The following is a 21,839-nucleotide window of genomic DNA, read 5'->3' as shown; positions in this document are numbered from 1 at the left end:
TAGTCTTAGTTGGACTAACATACCTGGATGATGGGATTCATAATCCCGTGCTTCTAACAAGTGCGTTCAAACTTCATTTAAAGAAGGATGTTTATTAAATGAAGCTTCTGCAGACTTGTCCGACCACCTGTGAAACTGAACGTTTCTTCAAGTTTCCCCAGGCTTAAAAATCCACTGAAAACTGCTCGTAGTCTATTCACACGGGATTAGTAATCCTTACATCGTGAGGATGGCATGGCACATTCAGACGGGATTTTAATCTCCAGTCCGCACGGTGGCGCTAATGTACTCATAAAAACAAAGAAGAGTCTCAGCGGAAGTTGAAGAGGTAAGCGGAAATGAGCTGTGCAGTTTGCGGAAGCTGAAAATAAACATTGGATAACAACAATATAAACCGCTGCCGTCACAGGATTTTAACATGATTTTAACATGATTTTAACATGAGTCATGAATGGAGAGCGACTCACACGGTCCACTGTGACCTAACCTTTGCCCCCGGTCAGTGTTTTAAAGCTGGTAAGTAGTTGCTGTTTTTCTACTTTTGTTAGCTTCACAACAGCTAGTACAGCACTAGCGTTTTCAGCTCTTTTAGTCCAGAATACGCTGAACACAGTTCCTTCCATTGTTTATCTATGTTGTCTTGTCAAGAGAAAAGGTTCTAACACATAAAATGTATCTGTGTAACTAACATACATGAAGTATAGGACAGTAAACCAAATGTCTTACTGAAATGGGATTACATGTGTGTGTGTGTGTGTGTGTGTGTGTGTGTGTGTGTGTGTTATATACACCTTATTTTACCCAGTGAATGTTTAGAAGTAACTCGCATGGTTTCCCCTGAGATTTGACTCTTTAGTAGTTTTTTTTTAATCTCTTTCCAGTTTTAATCTAGTGATGGAGTTGAGTCACCGAGAGCGTCTGTCCGAGCTGGTGGAGGAGCTGACCACATCAGGACAGCTACAGCTCAACCAGGACAAGATGAAGGAAATCAAAAAGATCTGCAAGTAAGTGTCATGACTACAGAGATAATGGACAGTGGAGCACTGAGGTATTTATAGTCTATATTCACAAGTCACAAATAATTTCACTTACACTGTGTGACATGCTCTGTCCTTAACCTTCAACTTGGTCAACAGGTAATAATTATACCACATTAAACACCTTTCAGCAGCATACTGTAATTGGAAAGACATATAACAGTATTTTAAAGAGAGCAGCCAACCAGGTTACTTCAGCTCTGATGCCATCGATGTGTGTCATTCTTTTTCTATGCCTGTGTGTATGACATGTAATCACAGCTCCCTGTCGTCTTTCGTTCCTCTCAGAGTGTCTAATGACTGCGTAGATCACCTGTACCACTTAGTGATGTCCCAGCTGAACGAGGATCACTGTGAGGTGCGGCTGTCAGCCTTCCAGATTACCACTGAGCTCTTCTCCAGGTCACACCACTTTAGGACACGACTGGTGGACAACTTCCAGGTACATAAGTCACACAGAGTTATGTGTTGGTGAAGTAGTATGACTTCACTGAATGACAGGTTTGAGCAGAGAAAGGGAGTCATAATGACAATAACTATGTTTCCATAACATTTGTTTTCAAATTCAAATGAAAGTGGAAACTCTATGAAACGTTGATGTTGTGCAGGAGTTCTTGGAGCTGACGGTGGAGATCGACTCAGATCAGCCTCTTCCTCCTCCTAAAGAAGTGGCCAGGAAACTCAGGTCACTGGCAATCCAGACTGTCCAGTCGTGGCAGGTCTCTTATGGGACGGCTTATAAGAAGTTGGCGCTGGGCTATCACTTCCTCAAACAAGTTAAGAAGGTGAGGATGATGACCTGTGTAAGAAATGCATGAATACTCATGATGCCAACTTGACCTGGAGGATAAAGCGGTAGAAGATGAATGATTGAATGATTAAAATCATTCTGATTAGAAACTACAACTTTCCTGTGTACATAAAAATAATAATAATAATAATAATAATAATAATAATAATGATGATAATGATCCATTTTGACATTTGCAGTGTTGTCAAATTATCTGGATACATTAGAAGAAGCACTTTCATCAGCCTGCTGTTGTTTAAATGCTGCTCACACTCAGATGTTTCTCCTCTCTTGTATATGTGGCTTCATTTTTGTCTTTTTTCATCATGTTCTTCAAACAATCATTTTTCTCTGTTCTCTGTAAATAAGCTACAGGCTCAGCCGTCCATATTGTCCTGCAGTCAATAAACCTGTGAAGAGTACTGACATTTACATTAACACTAAAAACTGCCCTTCTCAATCAATCAAAACTGGACCATAATAGTTGGTTTGGTATGTTTACAGGAAGTGTTTTTATTCAAATATTTCACTTTGTCCTTTTAAATGAGTGATTTAAAGCTGCAGTGGACAGGAAATGTACTGTTTTTACAGGAGGTTTACTACGTGTACGCGTATCAGGTCTATTCCTTGTTGAGTGTAATCTGTGTTCCACATGTCAATGACGAGAAGTGTCCATGTCTTTTAAGGTGGACTTCCAGGATGCTGAAGCCAGGACGGTGGCAGAGAGGAGGAGGGAGGAGGAGAGACAGAGGAGAATGGAGAGGATCTACAAGGAGAAGGTGGAGGCAGCTACAAAAGACATGGAGGGTAAACGAGCATCACAATGTTGATGGTGGTAATAATTATTCAAACATAACACAATTATTATAACTATGGTGGTAATTCCACGTTTCTTCACTTAGTCTCATGGATTGATTGTTTATGGTGGCCAGAGGTTAAAGGTCACGGTGACCTCGTAAAACATGTTTTTAGCCTCTTGAACATTAAACTATTGTGCACGTTACACAAGTCTAGAGAACACTGTGGTCAGTGGATGTACAACATACAACCACAGGGAGCTCATTCTCGTTCCATATCAATGCTTTTATTGCATTTATTTAGTATTTTTTAATAGTTTTCATGTATTCTAAAGGTATTTGTATTTGTATTTGTTTTTGCAGAGTCGTACCAGGAAATGGAGGCGACTCTGACAGAGATGGAATCCTGCATGAGGCTACTTCTCCCTGATTTTGAACTCACAGACATTCAAACAGTCAGCAGCAGCAGCAGCAGCAGCAGCAGCAGCTCTTCAAACTGCCAACCAGCCAACAAATGCCCATCAGATGATGAACAGCCCTGTTGTAGCAAGGATTTGAGGGATTTTGGTAAAGATGGAATAAAACAAGAGGTCGAGGAGAGCAGGGAAGCGATGAAGAGCACCGGGACAGAAAACACAGGAGAAGAAAAAGACGAAAGAATGATGAAGAACAAGGAGGAGAGGAGTCGAATGGAAGAGACAAAAGGGAACAATCAACAAGATGAGCAGAAGAAGAAGGCAGGCAAGGTGGAAGATGAGGAAGAAGAGAGTGAGGAGGAGGAGGAAAATAGTGACGAAGAAGTAGAAGAAGAGGAGGAGGAGGAGCATGTTAATGAAAACTTGTTCATTCGGAGCTCGGGGCTCATTTCTCACGCTTACAGTCTGGACCTGAACCTCAGTCCTGGTGAGTAACTCATGTACAGTTTATTATGATGCTGCTCACACGTGTGGGAAAGTATGAAAAACACCTTTCAGCACATTCACATTCAGCAGAACTTCAAACTTAACGAAGGCAGGTGCACTTAGTCAGGAGGTTTTTAGATTTCTTAAGGCTATAAATAATATCTGGATATTTGAGGCTGTTTTCTCTGTAATGCATATATGATATATGGAGATATAAACACTGAAGAGATGTTTGTGCTTCTCAAAGAACAGTGAAAGTGCCCTGTAAACCTTTATATATTATATGATATATTATATCATTGACCTATTTGTTTTTCAGGTTTGCATGTGAAGGAGAACGAGGATAATGAAGCAGTGGTTTCCACGGTGATAGACCTCCACAGACTGATAACAACCAAACACCTACCAGCTGTTCTGGGCTGGGTGCAGGTCAGTTCACACTGTTACACACTAACACATTAACTTAGTGGTTCCACTTCCTCAGACACCCTTAGTGTGTGTGTGTGTGTGTGTGTGTCCAGGTCTTCACCAAAGCAGGTGCAGAGCAGCAGCTGTTGAGGAGAGCCCTGGATCTGAAGACGTCTTTGGAAGCTGTGCTGCAGAAACATAAAGAACTGAACATCGACTATAAGAGCAGGATGCGCAAAGTGGTGAGTTTCACTGTATTTATTCACACGCAAACACCTCATAAACAGAGAGGACCGCCTCTTTGCATAGTTCTTGCTCCTGATTGGATGCAATATTGTGGATACTGGAAAAGTGTCCTTGATTTACCGAGTTAATCATAAAACTATTTTGATGAACAATTTTTAATAATTAAAACAAGCTCTCTGGTTTTTCAGCAACTTAAGTTTTCTTTGCTCCATAAAACAAATAAATCATTTTAGTTTGTGGACAAAAGAAGACATTTAACATTGTGATCATTTCAAAGTTTGAGAAATCCGCTTTTTATTACAATCTTTTTTAGACATGAACACTTTTGTTGGCTGATCGCTCATCGTTAAGCCTTCAATCAAATACTGTAGTATGGAGCATGGCCAGCAGATGGCAACATTCTATCAGAAATCAATGACTGGGACAATCATAGATCTACTTCTGTAACACTGTTGCTGAAGATGTTACAGATCCTCGTACTGTTATGGAACTAACCAGAGTTTCACCATCACCCTCAGTTTGTTTGTTTTTTCATGTTAACAAAAAGAAATGTTTTTAAAAACCTTCCACAGATGAAGAAGTTTTCTCAGCTCGTTCACAGACGTCGCCACTTAAAAACAATTCAATTGATTTACAATTGGTATAGTTTTTATTCACACCCTCTAGTGGCAATAAAAAGACCTGCAGGTTGTCACTAGATGATTGTTAAAATGTTCCAGCATGATTAATGATTAAGTGTTCACGATGGATTGGCTGTTTTTTTAAAGTTGATTTAATCACACCTCAGACTCATGGAGCTGTTCCAGTTTTAGTTGTAAATGTGTTTTCTTCTGTAAATGACTTTGTTCACTCATGCATTTCTGTGAGCTGCTGAAGAAAAGCAGCATAATAGGAAGCGAGAGAAAGGGAGGATGGAAATATTTACAGTCCAAGCATCATGGAGAGGTGAGATAGCCACACACAGCTATAATGCATAATGAAACAGGGGCAGAGGGGAGGATGTACCCATTCATTCACTTTATTAGCACTAATGTGGCTCACACCGTGACAGCTCATCTGTCTGTCTGTGTGTAGCTTAGCATCATCACTCTGCTGTTGTTTGAGATGAAGCTAACCAGAGCATGGCAGCATTCAGACACACACACAGCTTTTGTTCCACTGGCTTAATTGATGTTGAAAAGACTTTAAGAGATAGTTCAGTGATTGTGTGAGGTACTGATGACACTGTGCACCCCCCCCCCAATAAAGAACACAGTTAGAGTTACAGTAGACTTAAACTCTTTAAGTTTAAGTCTACAATGTCCTAAAACATATGTTTTCCATTTGATTTCACAGCTAGATACAAGTTTATAATCTGTGTTTTTAGTTCACAGCAATGCAGGAGATGATGCTGGTTTACTGTTTGTGTCTTTGAGGTTAATCCAAACACTGAAGTCTCTGAAAATTGCTGAGTGAGCGAGAGCAAGTGTCCATGTCTACAGCTGGCACGACACTCCAGCACTCACACAACCACACTTTCCTTTATAAGTATTAAAGAGGTGCTGGTGCACAGACATTAGAAACAAAGAGAAGCCACCAGCATTTTCACTTTTAAAAGACCAATAAATGGAAACAGCTTTATGAGTTCAAAAAACACATAAAAGTTGTAGCATGTAAATCCATCTTTAGCCGGAGAGAGCGGCAGTGTGACAGTGACAGAGCACCGGGCGTCTCTCTCTGCCTGGTTATCACTGTCAGAGAGCGGTCTGCTGCACCAGCAGGCCCAGCACTGCGATAACCACACAACTTACAGCCCCTTTATCATAATTAGCTTTTCCTTTTTAGCCTTAAAAGGCCTTCCATTACTGGGTCCTTCTCTATCGGGCCGCTGACACACCACACGATTGGTTTCTCTCTCAACAGTCCTTTCAATATAGTCTCCCATAACGGGGGAATCCAGAGAGAGAGGCGTGTTCTGCAGACAGATAGAGGGATGATGGAAGAAGCCTGTTGGTTGACTATTGCTTGAGTTCTGTTTAAATGTACTGCTGATGTGACAAGCTACAGTCTCAGCCAGAGAGAAGCTGATGTGGGTGGAGTTTGTTTTAAAGGACACTCTGTAATCTAAGTGATGCTCGTGCCTTAATAGGAAGGAATGTTGCACTCAGTTCAGATTGAGAAAGAAAAAGTGTTTTTCTCTCTCCCCTCGTCAATAATGCTGCCCTCTGGTGGTGACAAACTGTATAGTTATAGTTGTCTGGAAAGTATAATATATGCAAAAATATTCATAATTTGCAATATTTATTTCTGACAAAATGAAATGTAATGTAATGTAAGCAGAGCATAAGCAGCTGATAATCAATGTATCTGTAACCAAACAGATCAATCACCTGATCGATAGCTGCGAGCTAGTGTAACTTCAGTGACTTCACCTGCATTAACCAGAAAGAACAGCAGGTCTCAGTCATAGGTGCTGATGTCACACGTGTGAAGCAGCTAATGAGGGACATTTGTGAAGTTCATTTGACGCTCTTATATTGACCGTTGCCATGACACCCAGAGCACTTCTGTTGCCGCTCCCAAGCGTGGATAAAATGGGCTTTGATAAAAACCAAGGTGGGTGACGTGGGGCGTTAGGCGTGGAACACTGTAGACAGGGGGCAGGTCCAACACACAGACACACACCTACGGTCAATTTAGTCGTGCAATTACATTTTCCAGTGTCTTTGAATGCATCTCGTTAGCTGCTCCTCTTAGCTCAACACGCTGTGAACCGGCGTTACTTTCACTGGCTCTCATGCACTGCAGTTGGAAAGTTCTCTAATTGTTCTCTTCAGTTCTTCTATAGAATATAATGTCAGTTTTGTAGTTTCTGTTCCCATTTAGAGGAAAATAGATGAGTGGACACCAGCGTGATTGACAGCTGCTATCTCTTTATCGGAGCCTGGTTGCAGGTGATGTCTGCGAACTTCCAGTTTCAAATACTGTCAAATCATGAATGTAGAGGGTTCACTATGGGACTTAGTTTGGCTCCTGGGATACTAAGTCCACTTTCATATATACAGTCTATGGTTATAAGACAGTTTTCTCTGTTTTAGTGGCAGCTGATGCAGTGTCTCTCCCCTCTCTCCCCTCTCTCCCCTCTCTCACCGCCTGGAGAAGTGAGGAGATATTTTTGAAAGTTTTCAGTTGGCGCTGTGATGACATGACATTTCTCTTCTGTACGAAGGCGTTGAGCGCTGCAAAGTGAAAACATGGGCTCGTGTTAAGAAAAGGATAAGACATGCAGACTTATTTGAACATATCTGTTTTTAAGAGTGTATTCAGTCACTCTGGGCTCCATTGAAACAGGCCCAGGCCTTGTTTACTGCTGATAACCCATCTTATCACAGCACAATGGATGTGGCCGTCTGTTTCTCACTGGAGATAAACAAAGAAAGACTATCCCTCTGTTTCTTTCCTCCAACGCTCCCTCCTTCTCATTTGTACACTCGTTCTCTTAATGCCTCTCTCTTACTCTCACTTGTACGTCGGATGTTTTTCTCCCTTTACTTTTATTTCTCTCTCTCATTCTTGTCATAAATGATGCTAATTGGAAAGCCTGGTGTTTAGTTTATTACCTCAGTAAATGACTTATTAGCTGTGAATAAAAGTCAATACGAGTTGCGTGTATTAAATAATTAATGTCGATGAGGCTTAAAAATGATCTTTAGAGTTTAGACGCTCACTGAAGGCTACATACGTTCTCTAACTCACTTGGAGGAGAAATGAGAGGTGAGGGTTATTCAGCTATGACGTTTAACTTCACCAATAATAGTTGCTCAATTTTACACACTCTACCTTTAAGATGCTGCCTTAATATCCAGGTAATGGCGTAGGATGAAATGATGTTAATAAGAGAGTTAAATGATCTCCACGAGGTTTGACCTCCACAAACCTGTTCAAGCCTCTGACACTGACATCATGTTACTGTATATACTCATCAATCTGAAAAGCTCCATGCAGTGAAGAGTGTGGAGAAAGTATGACTCAGCAAAAGTCTAAATGTTAATCAGAATTGTTTTTACTGAGTCTTTGATGTCAACTCAACTCAAGACAATACTCGTCTTTTCTGCTATTCAGACGAAGCTTTTGAGTGACTGAAAATTCTCTCCAAAACAAGTCACTAATAAATTGGCAATGTAATTTAAAACTACATCTTAAATTACTTTGTTTAAAAATATTCCTTTGTATTTACAGTGTCATTTCTGATTGGTCGTCAGTTTTCAAATAAACAAATTATTCTCCCAGTGATCCAGGTTTTTTTGGACTGCTGATATATTTGTATTTAAATGTAATCCAAGCTCTAACTGTGAGACTATACTGTACAGATGACATCATTATCAGAGACTATTTGTCTGACAGTTTCCTGACATCATGCACGTTTTGAAGGATCACGGCTGAAAGTTTCCCTGAAAATATCAAATTGTAATTTTTCCGACAGATATTGCAATTGTGATGTGATTTGTGACATCATTTTTTATTTAAAGCCCAGCTTCAGTTTAATATTCACCGTGAAATAGATTTAAAACGTGATGAAGCATTACCACATGAAACCATAAAATACTCATAAAATCATATAGTATAATGCAAGGAGGAGAACTTTAAGATATGGATTGTCTCTACCATTTATTTTTTTATTGGCATAAAACCAGAATGTTGCAGCCTTTGTGATTTGTTAATCGCATCATTATAAATTGAGATTTACAGTTATTTCAAAGCTAAAATAGAGCGTGTGTGTGTGTGTGCGATCTCTGTCATGTTTGTGCTGCGTGAGTAAAATCTAAAAAGAATACTCAATCACTGTCTGGTTCCATCAGTGATCAGGGGCCGCGCTGGGCCCCCGAGGCCCCTGCAGCCTCTCTGTGAGCACACCTGCCCTGTCCTCACAGAGCCTCCTGTTAACACCAGGAATAGCACTGTGTAATTTCAGTGTGGCAGTAATAATGACTGTTTTGATCACAGATTGAGACAGACTGGGCGGGGGAAGTGAACTCGACAGTTGAGAATAAGCTCATTGACAGGGAAAGGTTTGGAAAGCTGTGGACTGACTAATAGACCTGCCAGGCTAGGTTAGTGAAATAAAGATGTCACCTTATACATCATATAAGCTGACTGCTCCCCAGAGACAAAGACTGCGTCGCTTCCTCTGTGTGTGTGTGTGTGAGGCGGGGGTGCAGCAGTATAATGGTGTAGAGCAGTGGAGAAGAGGCTGTGAAACCGAGTGGGAGTGGAAAGCTTTTTTCTCATTAGGCTGCGATCCCATGGGATCCTTCCGATGTTGTAATGAATAGCGGTGCAAGGTGGTAATAGAGATGTGCGATGTTGTGGCAAATCAAGCCCCGAATGGGTCACACTGCAATGGAAGCTTTAGGCCTAATTAGTTTGTAAATATGTTGAAATCAGTGAGAGCCAGCACACGTTCACACTCCTCTGCAGAACTAATGTGTTCAAAATAATATCAGAGTGTGTGCTGGCTCTCATAAATGACATGAATGTCTCGCACATCAACTACAACTCTGCTCCTAAACCTGCAACCTTGAATATCTATCGATGCTGATATCACTGATATACTGATAACCTGCAACCAACAGGATAACTATCATTATCAATTTATCTTGATCAGTGGAATCAACAATGATTTACATTTAAGAACTATAAATATGTGTAGTGTAGCCTTTTGTTAGCATTTGTAAGTTTGTTCATTCTGGGCTATTTCAAAAACATGGTGGTCCAGAATGAGCTGCTATAAGAGGCTCAATCACAGTCAGGTGAAATTTCAATGTAATTATATATATATAACTGAAAATGATTTCTGCAAACACGCCTGCACCATGTTTTCATTGTATCTCTGAATGACAACAACACTTGAAAATGTATTAGGTCAGTGAAAGATCACAGACGAAACTCTTTGTAGTTGAATGTTTAGCAGCCGTGACTGTACGTGTGTTGTTACAGGAAACACTGGCCTCTCATGTATGTGAGGTGTCATACTGTCATACTTTCACAGGATATCTGCGTTTATAAATGCATCTGTGTAGAATGTGTTCATTAAGCTAATTGTTTCTCTCTTAAGGGAAATGTCGTGTGATAATGACGACATTAGAGACACTCTGTATCCCCACAAGACATTTTCCATTTCACTCCTTTAATGTAGACTGAAAATAATCTCCTGTGTGTGTGTGTGTGTGTGTGTGTGTGTGTGTGTGTGTGTGTGTGTAGCCAGGTGGAGAGCTATATTAACTTGTCAGGGGAGACAATGGAGACATCTCTAAACCTCCTTGTGTTCTGCCCTCCTCCTCCTCCTCCTCCTCTCCTCCTCTCCTCCTCTGCTCTCACTTCCTCCCACCCTCTGTGATGGTTAACATGCCCCTCCCCTCTCTCTGCCATACACCTGACTTATGGCTGTGCAGTAATAATTTGCCAGACCTTGGCAGGCTGAGTGTACATTAGCATATAAATAGCAGATGCACTGAGTGCCCATCACAGTCGACTACATTTAATTTTTGGTTTATAAGATTGAATGGGTTTTTAAATGCAGTGCCATCAAACTTGCCAAGAGACAAATGAAGTCAGGGGAGCAGTTGTCCGAGGCGTAGCCCTCACATCATTTTTAGAAAGGATAAGAGTCTTATTTAAGGGAGGGGAGGGAGGAAGTGGTAGAGCAGGGGAGGGGGAGGAGAGAGGGTGACATGCCTTAGAAGCTGAAAAAGCAACACCTGTGGGAACACAACTGTAGTGTGCAACTTTGAAATCTGCACACAGGAAGTGGTTTGAGACACAGGAAGACAAACGCGTTTGAGTTTGACTGAAAACATCAAGAAGTGAATTCTACTGCCGCCCCGCTCGCCCCTGCACTGCTGTTGAATACACACAAACGCTGTAATGTAATGTAATGTAATGTAATGTAAACAGAATAACATCAGAAATCACACATGCAGCTTTGTATTGTTAATCCAGACCAGATTAATTAGTTTAACTTTGTCCAAAAACAGAAGTGTGGGTGTCACTGAAGACGAGCATAACTGTCCTCTCTGTAGGATCTTCTTCAGATGGCTGTAGAGGCCGATCCATGATCCACATATTTTGTTGTCCCAGGAAAGAAAAGGTAGAGAGTGGTGGTGGTGGAGGTGTGGTCACTTTGTCTCTGCAGCACAGTGTCTGTTCAAAGCAAGCTCCGCCCAGCTGCAGGACATTGTTTTAACTGTGTATGTTTGGCAAAAACACTGATCAGTGTTGAGATTCTCTGACTGATGTCACGTCAGTAACATGACATCATATCTGAGCCAGACCTAGTTAAATAAGCATATAAGTATATAAGATTATTATGTTTCCATGATGTTGCTGCAGCAGCCACTGACACACGTGTGTAACACGTCTGTGTTTTATGTGCTTGTTAAAGAACGACTTCTTTTTCTTTCCTCCAGCAGCAGCTTATATTTTGTCTCTGAGTAAACATTGCCATTATAGTAACACATGACCCTGCTTTACTTAAACAACTTTATAATTTATTCTTCTCTGCGCAGGAGTTATTTTTATTTCTGTCTGTGCTGGTTTTTAATGTTGAAGTTACCAATATTTGTTTTGTCTTTTTCCCATTACAGTGACACATGGCCCTGCTTTACCCAAACCATGACTTCTAATTTGTCTGCTAAATCTTGAGTTTCAGTTAAAGCAGCAGTTTTTATCTCCTGCAGGGAACTGTGCGTGACTGTGTGATTTTCTCCTCGTGTGTGTCCTGGAGAATAAACCAAAGCTCTGTTAAAATGCAAAGCAGCCCCCCCCCCCCCCCCCCCCCCCCATGCAGCCATGTGGGGGAATAGAGGCCATATTTTAGCCATGCTCCCCGTCAGCAAAATGTTTCTGGAGGAAAGCTAATTCTGCGCTGAGACTTACAGCTCTGCCAAGCTGCTCGACAGCACTTGATGCTATCGGGATTAAATTAAGGTGAATTAGAGACAAAGCTGCAGAAAGAGGGGAAGAAAGGATGATGTTAGGGCAGGATTTTCCTCCAGCTGGGTGATCACTTCTTAGTCTTAGGTCATTGATCAGAGCAGAATAAACCAGCCAGGATTAAAGCAGACAAGCACAAAACCTATAGAGACTCTATCTCTGTGTGTGTGTGTGTACGTGTGCGGTGTGTGAATCCATTGTACTGAGAGGATGAATAAGTGTAGCAGTGGAGTGGAGTAATGGAGAAAGTTTGCTTTGGTGTTTAAAGTCTTACTCTTCTGTTTAAGAGCGTTTGCTCTGAGAAATAAATAAGATGCAGCGTGTCAGCATCTCACAGCTCACACATCTGAGTCAGGGGCATTTTACCACCACTGTGTTGTAATGTAGTTTGTTTGTCATTTTCTGCTGTCATTTATATTCCTCTCACCACACACACACACACACACACACACACACTCACTCACAGCAAAACGACCCTGGTTATGGAGGCTCTGTCTACATGGAGTGTGTGTGTGTGTGTGTGTGTGTGTGAGAGAGTTTTCTCCTCACAGGCCACAAACATGCAGAGATGAACTGGACATTCTAAATTGAGTGAATGGTTCGTCCTGTGTCAGCTGGGATTGGCTCTTGTGACCTCTGACCCTGAAATAGACCATTAAAGGGTTTAAACACAGGTTTCACACAAAACCACCAGCACACTGTCTGTGTAGTAGCTTCTGGCAGGTTTAGAAAAGTCAGTTAGAAACATAGTCAGTCATTGTATTTAAAGATGTGTCACAAAGGCCAAAATCAATTTTATTTATGATTAGCTGATTTTTCATTAACCTTCTGTCGTCGTTAACTGTATCATTAACATTCTACATCATGAATGCATCTGGTGAGGGGGCGTGGCATCTATTCACTGACAAACAGCCTCAGTTCACGAGCAGAGGGGACAGCTGTCAGAATACAGAGCTATTAAACAAGCAGTTTTAAGTCAGTAGTGAAGTCTACATGATTCACAGACATATGCCCTGCACTGCTACAAAAACACCAGGATTTCTGTACAAACACAATGATATGTACCACCACCACTTCATCAGAGAAGTAGTTAAATACAGTCACATCCATCATGTGCTGGTGCTGCTGCGACGCTATACTCACTACAGTAGACCACACTACACCACTGCTTACAGCCACATTGGTTAAATAAGGGTCACTGTTGTTTAAAGAAGATCTCATAATGAATCCTGAAATGTTCCCATGTTCATTATTAATAATAATAATAATAATAATAATAATAATAATAATAATAATAATAATGATAATAATAATGATAATAATAATTCATTGGACAACATTATTGTCTCCTTGAATGTAAAGTACTATGAAGTCATATTTTTGCCTGTAAAACGGTTCTCTTGTATCATGTTTCCTGACAAACGACTGTATAAAAGTTGATACAGTTGTTGTTGTTGGGTTTACAAGTGCAGAGAATCATTATTAAATGTTATCCTACACATCAGTGTATGAGCTGTGAGCAGCAGACAGTGTGCTCACTGACTCATCAGTCACATGTGTTCGCAGCAGGGACAGAATCCCAGATAGCATCTCCTCAACAAACACAAACTGACCCGAGATCAGTCTGCGTCAGTCGTCACCACAGTCCTGAAAACCACACTCAGCTGCACCTACACACCTACTCTCTGCTCATTCAGCGTTATTGTTTTGTTCAACCAGTAAAGTCGACATTTTACACATCATGCATCAGAGAAGCTTCAGAGTCGGGCTCAGAGGCACTGGCAGAGACCACTGCTGAGACTTCAGAGGATGAGGATTGACTGATATAATATTAAGGTCTAGAATCAAAGAAAAACAACATTTAAACTCACTGTTGTAAAGTGGACACAAAGGATCAGAGGACAGATGATGAAGTGCTGTGAATGATCAGATTGACTGAGCAGTGATGTAGTCGTTGAGTCAGTGTTGATCAAAATACGCTCTCATGAATTACTTCCTCAATTTCTTCTTTCACAGTGGTGGATGTCCTACACTGAAGAGCCCGGCCAGTTTATTGAACATTAAACAGAAGCACAGTATTAGGGTTTTGAGCAGACCAGTAGTAATTGGCTGATATCTGCTGCTAACAGCCTCAGCTTAATACACTCATATCAGTCTTTGTAATTGTTTCTTAAAGCTACTGTCAGGGATGTCGTCTTTACGCTAACGTTGAGCTCGTTTCCTCTCTCACCTCATGAACATGCTCGCACTGACAAACACGCAGAGGACCGTGATTGGATAAAGTGTTGACAAACAATGAGATCTTTGTATTTTAAGATGCATGAAATAGAATGTTCTGCACGTGTGTATACATCCCGTCACCTGTGCCAATTATGATTTAGATCTAATTCATCTCCGCGTTAACACCCCAGCATGTCCGTGTGTCTGTGTTAGTGCCGGCATTAATGACTGCTAATTACACATTAATTGTTCAGTTGCTGGTTAATGTCATGTTGAGAATTGTTCTATTAAAGTGTTTTAATTGGTCTGTGTGAGCTGCATCAGGAGGTGTGTGTGTGTGTGTGTGTGTGTGTGTGTGTGTGTGTGTGTGTGTGTGTGTGTGTGTGTGTGTGTGTGTGTGTGTGTGTGTGTGTGTGTGTGTGTGTGTGTGTGTGTGTGTGTGTGTGTGTGTGTGTGTGTGTGTGTGAGAGCTGCATCAGGAGGTGTGTACAGAGCTGAGCCATGGTTCACTGAGCTGTGTGTGTGTGTGTGTGTGTGTAATCATCTAAGGACTCATCATTCCTAAACTAATTTACAAATGATAAGTCACTTTAATGGGCTTTATCAGCAGCAACACAGGCACTCACACACACACACACACACACGTTCAGTCACAGGTATTACACACTAATGAAAAAGAGGCCTTTGGGAATAAGAGGTTAGTTTAACGTTAGGTTTTACTGCTCCTCATAATGCTAATCACTGTGATTATTATGCTGCTAGAATGGACTGTGTGTGTGTGTGTGTGTGTGAGAGAGTGAGGGGTGCACACTCACATTTGTGTTATGGAAATGACCCCTGTGTGTATATGAATGTTGTGTTCTGCATTGTAGCTCAGCCAATGGCTAACAACCTTAGTGGGAAATTAAAAACCGTAAATTCTGCTTAGTGTAGATAGCAGCTCAACACACACACACACACACACACACATCATTGTCATGCCATTCTCCACCGAGCCACAGCGATCACTAAACCAAGGAAACAAAGGGCTCACCATATCAATATGCAGGTATATGTAGGACGTGTGTGACCTCAGTAACCTCAGAAAGAGTCAACAACAACAAAATCATCCTGAAACAGAACATAAACTGTGTATAATTTCAAATGATTTCAAACATTAAAATAAATACTTGTATTACCACAGAAGCTTCATCTTCTTCTTCCAGGTAAAGGCTTCGTCAGATGGAGATGATGATGATGAGGATGATGATGACTTTGATGAGGTCCCAGAGAAAGAGGGATATGAGCCTCACATTCCAGAGCATCTGAGGGCGGAGTACGGTGAGTCCAGCTACACACACACACACACACACGTGTTACCTCAGACATGTGCCGAGGTCAGGCTTCAAAAGAAGGGCCGGCAACAGCTCTAATCCTTTAAGATTCTCACACACACACACTTCAAAGAGCCGTTGGTGAAGTTGGTTTATTTTTACACGTGTGGTTAGAGAGTGTGCAGGAAAATCCCTGAAAAACCAAAGGAAAAGCCTCATTTTACATTTATCCACACGACCACTAACATGTGGTGAGATGTATTCTGACCTTTTGTTTAAACAGGGTTTGGTTCATCTCTGATGATTAGTCAGTTGTTTATTATCAGCACATGGTTTGGGGGTTGGTGACATTTCCATTAAAAATCTCAACACTGGTGTTTGTTTATTACCAACATGAGACGGAAGAAAAGAGAAGTGAATAGACTCACTGATGAGTGTCCTCGTGTCCTTTTTTTTAGTTTATTAATGGACTCCGCTTGGATATTTTACAACCTATTGGCAGGATCCACCACTCTGTCTAACAGCCACCACACCCATCATTTGTACTAGTTAATTGCTAGTAGCATATCTAGCAGACATTGCAGGTCAATGACTAAATTAGCTAGTTTAAGGGCCATTTTTCCTGAAATTTTGTGTTTCTGCTGATAATTGAAAACCAAAAGGCTGCTTAAAGATTCCATAAAACAATGCCGACCTCTGCTACATCTTAAATGGAGTGAGTAGAAGTGCATTCAGTGACCCTCATAAACACAAATGTTTTCCACTAACCAAACACCTGCTGCTAATGCATTCAAGGAACCTTGGAAATATCATCACTTCCACTAAGGTAACGCTTGCTGCTGCCACCTTGTGGTAAGAGATGCATAGCTAATTAGGTAGTGATGACATCATTGGAGAAGTGTGGAATTACACATCATTTTTGATTTCATTTTGAATATTGTTATTTTCTTGGAATTCCATGACGTTGAAAGACATTCCGTACACTCCAGTGACGCTGTGAGGAGCACACGCCTCCAACAAGACTCAGTCCTTTAAAGTCAATTTAAGCTTTATATCTAATTGTCAGACAATGATCACGTGTAAAGCAGCACTTACAGTAAGTGTTAGTGAACTGTCCCAGTGCTGTTTTTGTGTGACTTGGATGCAGCAGAGTCTTTTAATGGAGACAAATGGCTTCTTTTTCACCAGTATTTCCCCCTGTGTATCTTTGATGGATATTGTCGTGTCAACACATCCATTTACCTTTACACACAGTCATCACTAGCTACATACTGTGTGACTGACTGTTGTCGTATTGTTCCTGCTGTATGGATCATGTCGAGCCTCCGGGCAGCAAAGCGGGTCAGAGGTTAAATGCTCAGGTCATTAACCAACTGCAGTCATTTTATTGCTGCGTCAGCTCCATAGCAACATGTTTTTTTCTGAATATGAGATGGAATTTGAATGATGTAAATATCATTATCAGCAGACGTATGAAGGCTGCAGGCAACAGCAGTGGTGCTGCTCTGTCAGCCATATTCAAGCCTCTCGCCAGTCCTCGTATAGATTTATATGTGCGTTCATCTGTGTTTATGTGTGTCTGTGTTAATGACGCCATAACAGAACATGTTGACAGTGCTGTTATTGCTACGTCAGCCATGTTGTTGTGGCTGTGAGGTGGCCTTTGACCCCTGCTCCTGAGTCGGCCTCTTCTCTACCTGGAGCTCATCCCTCTCTCCTCCCATCCTCCCATCCTCCCATCCTCCCATCCTCCCATCCTCCCTCCATTACTAATCAATTAGACACAAAAGTAATTAGATTGTATCTGATGGGTCCAAAACAGCTGTGTGTGTGTGTCAGGGTGATTAGTGGGTGAGATCATTACGATCTACAGAGGCCATACCAAATTAACAATGCAACCTCTTTAATGAGCCCCCTATTAGCCCCGCACACAGGTTTTACCACCCACCTACACACACACACACACAGATATTTTCTACCTTTATAGCTGTGAGATCTGTATATAGACCTGAGTGCAGTGTTCACACCAGAATACTCTCATTATATACAGTTATTATACAAACTGTATATAAAAAGTCTTTTACCGCCATCACAGCAGCAGTTTGTCATGTCAGAGACACATTATGGTTTCCTCCATTTTACAAACAGAGATTTCTTCAGCACGAGTCTCTGTCGGTGTAGAATACAAGCGTCAAGCAATAATCTTTGCATTGACGGACATGAAGTGTTTTAGCGTCACTGTGGCTACAGGTGACCACACAGTCTCCTTTACCTGTTGTCCTGCCCAGTAATGTATAGTTTTATCATTTATTGCTGGTTATTGTTGCGGACCCCGGGCTGTGGGTCACGCAGTGTTCTGCAGGCTTCACAGTGACCTCAGTGACCTCAGTGACCTCCACAGTCACCACATGTGAATCTAGTTGAAACCCTCTGTGATGTGGTGAACAGCAGATTAGCAGCATTCATTAGAAACAGACAGGAGCAGAAGCTTGGAGGAATCAGTGACTGTGATGTTCTGTGGATGTGCCTCTCTTCCCCTCTCTCCTCTTTCATTCCCTCTGTCCTGTTCCGTCATTCTGATTATCAGTGGTCTTATCCCTCTCTTTCTGCTGTCAGGACACTATCTCTCTCTTTCTCAAATTAACATTTTAATTACAGGCCCTCCTTAACCCAAGAAAATCAATTCCTCTTTCCACCTTTCCTCTCGCTGTACTCTCTCTCCCCTTAGCCCTCCCTCCTTAGTCTCTGTTGCTTCCCTTGAAAAGCGCCACAGATAAATAAATAAATAAAAAAATAAATAAAACACACACAACAACTCCTTCCATGGAATCAAGAGCAGACAGACTCTGTGTTTACCATCCATACAGAGAAGAAGGGAGAACAGAGGGAGGAGAGGAGCTGTCATGTGACTGCTGACAGTAAATAAAAACCACATCCAGGTCTCACTGAAGGTTCACATTAGCATTACCTCAGTGTGTTAGTCTGTGATTTAGAATAACTTAAAGTCAGACTAACACGTGAACATGTACAGTATAAAAGTTAAAAGTTTAGAAAATATTTGATGTGATGTCTTCAGACTGAGGAGTAAAATAGACAAAGGCCTCTGGTCCTCTCTGATTCACTGGTTTGGTCCATCAGCAGTAAAACCTGACAATTGTGCTTGTTATTTTTACTCTTTCTCGGTCTCCGTGACAACAGTATATCATATTTCCCGTAAAAGTCAACACAATCTTTAACAAATGTGTCTGTTTTGGAATCCAGCCTTCCTTGAAACTCTCTGTGACTTTGTCAGACCTCTGAACAAGACTTTGTTCTGCTGGTACTGAATGTGTGAAGCCGATTATGTGTGAGATCATCATGTTGACAGCTCACTCTGATCTCGCCTGCTCTCTGTGTGTGTGTGTGTGTGTGTTTAAACTGATCAATCCCTGGAGACTCTGGTGTTTGACCACACACACACACACACACACACACACACATTGACGTCCTATGATTTGGACAGCCTAACAAAGCTTTCCCTAACCTTAACTTGACCACAGTGGTCATCAAATCTTAGACCTATACTTAACCAGTTCCTCAGAAATGTTCTGCCACCTTTGGACCAGGTTTTGGTCTCCATGAGGACTACTGATCAGGTCAGTAGACATAATGCATTCACCAGCACCTTACCCTAACCTTAAACATCACAACTAAATGCTCAACTCAACCTTATTCTCCCCTTAAACCAAGTCTTAACCCATAAAAAGCCCTTTAAAGTTGTGAGGATCAGTCATGTCCTCACAAACATACCCTTACAAGAACACACACACACACACACACACACATGGGTATACTGCATTTATTTATGTATTTATATTTGCATTCAAATGAAAAACTTGCATGTCAGCATGTACAACACAACAGTGTGTTTGTCAGAACTGTGGTTGTGTTGGGTCCTGACAGGTTCCTGTGTGTTCACCACAGGCCACACACACAGTTACTGGTTACACAGGAAAGTGCAGACATAAACCAAGAGGCAAAGTCTCAACTGTGGAATAATTCAACTGGTAAGAGTTGAGATTCCAGGAGACAGTCTGTAATAGTATACTTCCACCTCCTAAATTGGTGGCATCGAGCACTAACTGAAGCAGTTCATCAAGATCAGCAGCTGCCAGCAGGGATAAAGGGAAGGAAGGTCTGCAGCACCACAACTCTCCAAACAGCGCCACAGGTTTGGTCATACATGGGAGTGCCTGAGTAAAACAACATCTCAACATTTGTTTCACTACAGACTTCAGATCACACATTATTTTCTTAGGAAACAAATTAGTTTACTATGCATATATGTTATTTTAGTCTCTTGTAATATTTATATTTTTCTTATGTATATTTATACTTTTTTTACAAAAGCATCTCTTTTTTACTTTTTTTACTTTTTACTTTATGCTGGTGTTTTTTTTGAGTGGACAGCAAAGTAAGAATTTCATTGTACAGGGAAACGTGTTTCTTTACTGTGCATATGACAATAAACACTTTGAATCTTGAATCTTGAATCTAGTTTCATGGTTTAATATCAGTCATGAGGGTGTTTGATCTCACGCTCCTCATGTCTGTGTCGGCAGGTTTGGATCCCACTCCTTCCACCTCAACAGCACCTGTCATAAGAAAACCTCCTGCAAAGAGACCTGCAGCTCCTCCTCCTCAAGCCGCCGCCTCCTCCTCCTCCTCCCCCTCCTCCTCCAGGCACATGAAGCGACTGAGAGATGAGGAGCAGGATCCAACCTGTGCGGCCGCCACGCTGCGTGTCCTCAAACAGAAGCTTCCCAGGCCTGTGGAGCCCAGGTGATAAACACTGAACCCTGGGTCTCACGTCTCTTATATCTCATTATACCTCAGAGAAGGAAATTCACTTTTAATAAGATAATGTCATGTAAATAGTAGACTGTACAGTAAATGTCACAGCTATTGTAATTCACATTATGAACATGATGATAGACATTTAAATGAACATATTGCTGTTAAGAGTAAAGGCAAACTCCTAATGTTAAAGGTCAGAGTGATGTAAACTTTTATAGGTTCAGAAGTTAATGAAGTGGAACTGAGACGTGCTGAGAAGCAGAAAAGAATCTCCCGTCTCCTGCACTTTTTAAAGAGTCACCTCTTTGACAGATGATCATAAAGGATCATGAACCAGAGCCAGACATGTGTCACATGATCAGAGGCTGTTATTCTCTGCTCATTCATGGAGCCATCCACACACAGCTCCACTTAGATGATCAGAGGCTGTTGTTCTCTGCTCATTCATGGAGCCATCCACACACAGCTCCACTTAGATTCCACATGCTTCTCAAAAACATCCTCAGAAGTGAACTTTTCCTCACACATGTACAGCTGGGAACTGCAGACATGGGCTGTAAATATGAGGAACCCACACAACGTCCAGCTGGATATACGGCGACGATTCATCAGTATTTATTGATTGCGAGATGAATTGCTAACAATTTTTTTTACAATGGGTTAATCCATTTGAAAGTTTTAATTTTTTTAATAATTAAAACAACTTCTGATTTTTTCTAACTTCTTAAAATGTTCTGCTTTCTTTTAACAAAGAAATCATTCAAATTATTTTTATTTTTGTTTGTGGAGAAAAGAAGACATTTTCTGGACCCAACGGTTACTTGATCAATCAAAGTAATAATCGACAGTTGCAGCCCTATAGATTATTTTATTAAATTTGAAGATAAGATGAAAGTTGTCAGAGTTTATCTCCTTTCTTAAGAACAAAGTGAATTTAGTGATGACTTTAGTCTGGAAACAGACTAAAGTCTTCTCTAAAGCCTCTAATGGCCAACCTCATTATTTGAATCTGCTCAATTTCATCCACAGCAACTGCCAATGTGATTGCATACAATTTTGAAATGTAAGTATTGGTATAGATGTGTGTTAACTCCCCTCATGTCTCCAGCAGCAGCAGCAGCAGCAGCAGCAGCAGCAGCAGGAACTCCTCATTGAATCCCAACTCATCTCAGTCCAGTTCAGATAAGAAGTCTGCTGATGCTCCTGTGGTTCCCTTTGGTTTGGACCTGTACTACTGGGGACAGAAGCAGCCCAATGCCGGCAAGATCATCAAGTAACTCACACACACACACACACACACACACGTTTGAAGTGATGTC

At 41.3% G+C, this 21,839-nt stretch overlaps 1 protein-coding gene across 3 annotated transcripts in view; it reads left to right on the top strand.

Annotated features, from left to right (window-relative positions):
- Positions 1-339: 339 nt before the first annotated feature.
- Positions 340-21,839, top strand: part of uvssa (UV-stimulated scaffold protein A) — a 27,472-nt gene continuing 5,972 nt past the window's right edge. The window contains exons 1-11 of one of the 3 annotated variants that reach the window (XM_058650066.1): positions 340-498; positions 893-1,004; positions 1,326-1,479; positions 1,646-1,822; positions 2,514-2,634; positions 2,988-3,527; positions 3,846-3,955; positions 4,048-4,176; positions 15,577-15,691; positions 20,286-20,505; positions 21,629-21,793. In XM_058650066.1, coding sequence (XP_058506049.1) covers positions 441-498; positions 893-1,004; positions 1,326-1,479; positions 1,646-1,822; positions 2,514-2,634; positions 2,988-3,527; positions 3,846-3,955; positions 4,048-4,176; positions 15,577-15,691; positions 20,286-20,505; positions 21,629-21,793 — 1,901 coding nt within the window. In that variant the 5' untranslated portion in view covers positions 340-440. Of the gene's footprint in view, positions 517-881; positions 1,005-1,325; positions 1,480-1,645; positions 1,823-2,513; positions 2,635-2,987; positions 3,528-3,845; positions 3,956-4,047; positions 4,177-15,576; positions 15,692-20,285; positions 20,506-21,628; positions 21,794-21,839 lie in introns of all 3 variants that reach the window. The other 2 variants (XM_058650067.1, XM_058650068.1) reach the window with 2 other exon arrangements.

Source organism: Solea solea, chromosome 14 (assembly GCF_958295425.1).
Source record: "Solea solea chromosome 14, fSolSol10.1, whole genome shotgun sequence".
NCBI lineage: Eukaryota > Metazoa > Chordata > Actinopteri > Pleuronectiformes > Soleidae > Solea > Solea solea.
This window is presented reverse-complemented; position numbering and strand designations above follow the sequence as displayed.